This window comes from Carlito syrichta, unplaced genomic scaffold (genome assembly GCF_000164805.1).
Source record: "Carlito syrichta isolate Samal-C Ts95f unplaced genomic scaffold, Tarsius_syrichta-2.0.1 Scaffold69816, whole genome shotgun sequence".
Taxonomy (NCBI): Eukaryota; Metazoa; Chordata; class Mammalia; order Primates; family Tarsiidae; genus Carlito; species Carlito syrichta.
Genome location: NW_007013912.1, coordinates 73,639 through 78,345, shown reverse-complemented (window position 1 = coordinate 78,345; position 4,707 = coordinate 73,639). Strand labels below are relative to the sequence as shown.

The 4,707-nt window shown below is 28.3% G+C and overlaps 1 protein-coding gene across 1 annotated transcript in view; it reads right to left on the bottom strand.

Annotated features, from left to right (window-relative positions):
- Positions 1-1,076, bottom strand: part of LOC103254128 (NKG2-C type II integral membrane protein-like) — a gene marked incomplete at its 3' end in the record, with an annotated part of 9,568 nt that extends 8,492 nt beyond the window's left edge. Inside the window, exon 1 of the mRNA XM_021709440.1 lies at positions 890-1,076. Within this exon, the coding sequence (XP_021565115.1) occupies positions 890-1,076 (187 nt within the window). The remainder of the gene's footprint in view (positions 1-889) is intronic.
- Positions 1,077-4,707: the final 3,631 nt, after the last annotated feature.

Below are 4,707 nucleotides of genomic sequence, written 5' to 3'. Positions count from 1 at the left end.
GCTCGGCTACAACTAATTTTTTTTTTTTTTAGAAAACATAACGAAATACTCAGATCTTTGTAAAAATAAAAATAAAAAGCCTGAAACTCCAAACATTATCATCTATTGCAGTATGTTATATAACCACTTTCAGAAATGAATTTGCATTTTTAAACGTGTTTTAGCCTTGAAGTATTTCTTAATATTATAAAAATAAATGCAATATTATATATGTGTATAATTACATATATGTATAATTTAAGCAACTGTTTTTTTTTTTTCAGTGATTATAGTTTTGAAAAACTCAGAGTAAGTATTTTACTTTGGGTTAAGTATATACTTTAAAATGAGAGTCCTTTTCCCTAATATGATGAAATGCTTAGACGCACTGCCAGTCAATAAAATCTAAGTTCTCTTAACAATCATGCAAGAATATACTTACAGGAAATAAGAACTATTGTTTTAACACAGAAGCCATCAGAACAATACAAGTTATTGCCAGGATCTCAGCAGTAATCTTTTTTAGAGGTGATGTTAAATCTGCACAGAGAGAAATAGAAAAACAGAGAAAGGACAGTAAAATTAGAATGTTTTCATATGAGGGAACGCAGGTGTGCAGAAAATTACACGGATAAACTCTGGTTTCTAAACAAATATCTGCCATACTAAGCTTTCTCTCAAAATACAAGATTTTATTTTCAGTAAATACAATGCTGTTATTTTTTGATCAACGCCTACAAAGTTAACAACGTCTGAACAAAATTAGTCTTAATATTTCATATTAAAATATCATAGCTGACTCTGAGCTCTGATATTATGATTGAAAAATATTCCCTAATCTTTCATATAACTCTACTATCCAACTGCACATCCTAGAAGAGTAATATTGAAGATAGACTAAATATTTTACCTTTGTTGTGGTAGGTCATGTCTTTCTCTTGATGATCCAGAGAAGCATTTTGAAGGTTTAATTTCATGTGGGTTTTTTCCTGTTTAGTTACTGAAATGGAGCATTCAGCGACCTTAGAATTTTTTTGCTGCTTCTTTGGGTCCTCGAACTGATTAAATTGTGAGTAAGTTTTTCTTTGTTTCTTCATCTCTGTAGCTGTGTGATGTCAGAGACTGTGCTCTGTGGTAACTTTACTTAATACGTTTATAAATGATTTGTAAAATTACAAGATTCTTGATATAGTCAAACGGGATGTGCTGGGGGTTAGTAATAATATTTATTTTGCAGGCAAATACTGTAAAATCTGGTTCCAGTTTCCTTAAAGCTTTAAACAAAATTATCATGATAGCGTAAATAAAAATTAATCTACATTAGACATATTATTAGTGGGACAAGAAATTAGTGAAGAATAGTGAGTTAATGACTAAACAAATTAAATTAATTTAACAGATTCTACAGAAATATTTTAACACCATTAGAATACCTGGGATAAAAATTAAAATACTATATTGGAAAAAAAACACACTAATTTTATGACAATTTTACATTTATTAATCATTAAAGATTTAGTGCTATAAAATGAAAGAGCAACAATAGCACATATGGTAATTTCATACTCTAAAACACATTTAGTTAGTGACTTACATTAACATTCAAACTTTAAGAAATACCCTATTGTGTCAAAATCATAAAGATCACTTTACTTGTTTAAGCAATTGGAATAATTCTGGTCAAGTTATCTAGACATTGAGATCCAGAATTATTTCTGATTGAAATTTTTGTGATCATTAAAAATTTAGTTACAGCCTAAAAAATAATTCACTAAATAGGAGACTGTTATATCAGTGTGATGCATCTTTTTTTTGCAATTTTTTCTCAAATTTTAAAAATCTTCCAATTATTTACAATTAAGTTTAGATAGAATTTTATGAGAACTAGTTCATGTTTATTTTTACTAAATATAAACCTCCTTTCATTTACCTATAAATATGCATGTAAATTATACTTGGCATTCATAATTTGATGTATTTATATTAAAAATTTTATCTCTAATGGCTCAGCTAAATATAAGGTATTTTTATACTTTTACTGATTACAAAATCCAAAAGTAATTATTCATTATCTTGATGGTTGCAAGTTTTACTTTAAATTATATTGATTAACAAACATAATATAATGTGTGTATATACTTGCCTAATTCTAAAGAAATAATTTAAATAGTTTAAGAAATTTTCAAAAAATATTTTATATATTAGTCTTATTTTTCACCATAATTTATTCAAGTAAAAAATGCCAATTTTCTACTTTGATTTCATTCTAAGTTAATTAACCTTGTTTATATTGCTTCTAGCATTTGTAATTTTTTTACTATACGAAATAGGTTACTAGAGAAAGAAAAGAATAACAACACATAGCTTGTGTCACCAGAAAGTCCTGCATTCTTTAGTGGAGAGGTCAGGTTATCCTCATGTGGAAACAAAAAATATCTGCGATCTTCACCACTGCCCTGTGAAGACTCAGAATGAAACAAAAGTGGAAACAGTATATCTCATAAATATGCCACTTAAGATTTGAAGAGAAAACTTTCATACTTTAATTATTGTAAAATCAGTTTCTCTCATCTCACAGATTTTCAGAATATGGGAGACTTTGGTTTCTAAAGTATCATTTATCTTGTCCATTTTCAAGTGCTTCATAGAAATTAGTTTTATATTTAGCATGATGAAATGGAGCAAAAACTTTATTAACTATGAATATTTTCCATCTCGATCATAAACACTGAAAACTTAAGCCTTGTTAATAGTATCCTTGATGTATAAGTTCCATAGTTAGATAAACTTGAAATTATATACTTCTTTCCTTATACATTTAACATTATTGCTATTATGATTAATTTTTTTAAAAAATTATAATCCCCCTATTCATAGGAATTTAATTTGTCACTAATTATTATGAGGGATGACTACATTATTAACTTTAAATGAAATCGATTTCTGAACTTAAATTTGCACATTTATCTTCTTGATTTCTCTAATATGTAAAATTCCATTATTCAGTTTTATTATTTGTTAATAAGTTGATATTTCTCTAATAAAAACAAATGTCTCTTGGAAGAATAAAATGTTAAACCCTATTGGACTATATGACCATGTCAGATACTGAAATAATGAATAACCACTCATTTTATTGTTCACTGATCTATTGTCCAATAATAAATAATTATCTATGTTTCTTAGAAATATTTATGTAAATAGTTAAATTTAAGTCAAACCATGTAGAAGGAGATAAGCAATTTTTTAAATGTCACCTAACTAAAAGTAGGAAGAACAGAAAAAGCATTTTGAAACAAAAGTTCAATGAATGTGAAAATCAGAAGAAAGACTTCAAATTATCCAGCTTAATTAAAATTAAAATTATTTTATTATTTTTACTTTCATTTCAAGAAAAAAGGGAATGTCTGTTGTCTGTAATTCCAAAGCATATTCCATGATACCTCTTAAAGACTGAATTTTTAAAAATTAGCTTTCTAAAATCTAGAAAAATAAAAATAAAATTCATATGAATTTCCTTGAATAAGATCAATTATTTGAGTCTTCCAAGACAATAACTAATGTGGGCTAGCTATATATGTATTTATGTAAATTATATTTTAAAATATTTTTATATATGAAGTTAATAATCTGTTTATATACTTGTGTACATATTGCATGTATTTCTATTAGAAATACATTTATTTATATTTATGTATTACAATTTCTTGAACTACATTAATATATTTTCTATTAGTCTTAATATACAAATATAACAACAAAGTCATTAATTAAAGATAGCAAATAATGTAACATTCATCAACATTTTGCTTCTAAATTTGAGATACTAATGTCTATCGTTCTTCCTTCAAACACTCACTTATTGTTTCCAATTAAATAGCATTATTGTCATATATTACTTAATGATGAAGAAACATCTTGGAAAATACAAGATTTGATGATTCGTCATTGTGTGAACATCATAGAGAGGATTTACACAAACCTAGATTATATAGCCTACTGCACACCTACACTGTATGGTATAGTCTATTGCCTCTAGGCTAAAAACCACACAGAATGCTACTCTATTGAATATTGTAGACAATTGTAACACAATGGTAAATATTTGTGTAACTGAACATAAAAAGGTAAAAATGTCATGCTGTACAGGGCGTTTACCACCAATGGGACTTGCAGGACTGGAAGTTGCTCTGGGTGTCAGTGATGGTTGAGTGAATTTGAAGCCTATGGCATTACAGTAATTTACTATAGTAAATTGTATAAAGACTCTGCAGTGATGCTACACTAAAGCTATACAAATATTTTTCTTTCTTCAATCATAAATTAATATTAGCTTACTGTAAAGTTTTACTTTATAAACTGTATATTTAACTTATTGGTTCTTTTATTTATTTGTTTGTTTGTTTGTTTTTATTTTTATTTTTTTGAGTTGGAGTCTCACTCTCTCGCCCAGACTGGAGTTCAGTGGCCGCTCCCGGCCACCGCAGCCTCGACCCGCTGGGCTTCGGAGATCTTTCTGCCTCAGCCTTCAGAGTAGCTGGAACTACAGGCACACGCTATCATGTCTTGCTAATTATTGATTTATTGTAGAAATGAGGTCTCGTCAAGTTGCCCAGGCTAGTCTCGAACCCACGGGCTTAGGCAATCCACTCACCTCAGCCTCCCAAAGTGGGGAATTACAGGCTGAGCCAACGATCCTAATATTGGCTCTTTTTTTTTTTTTTTTTT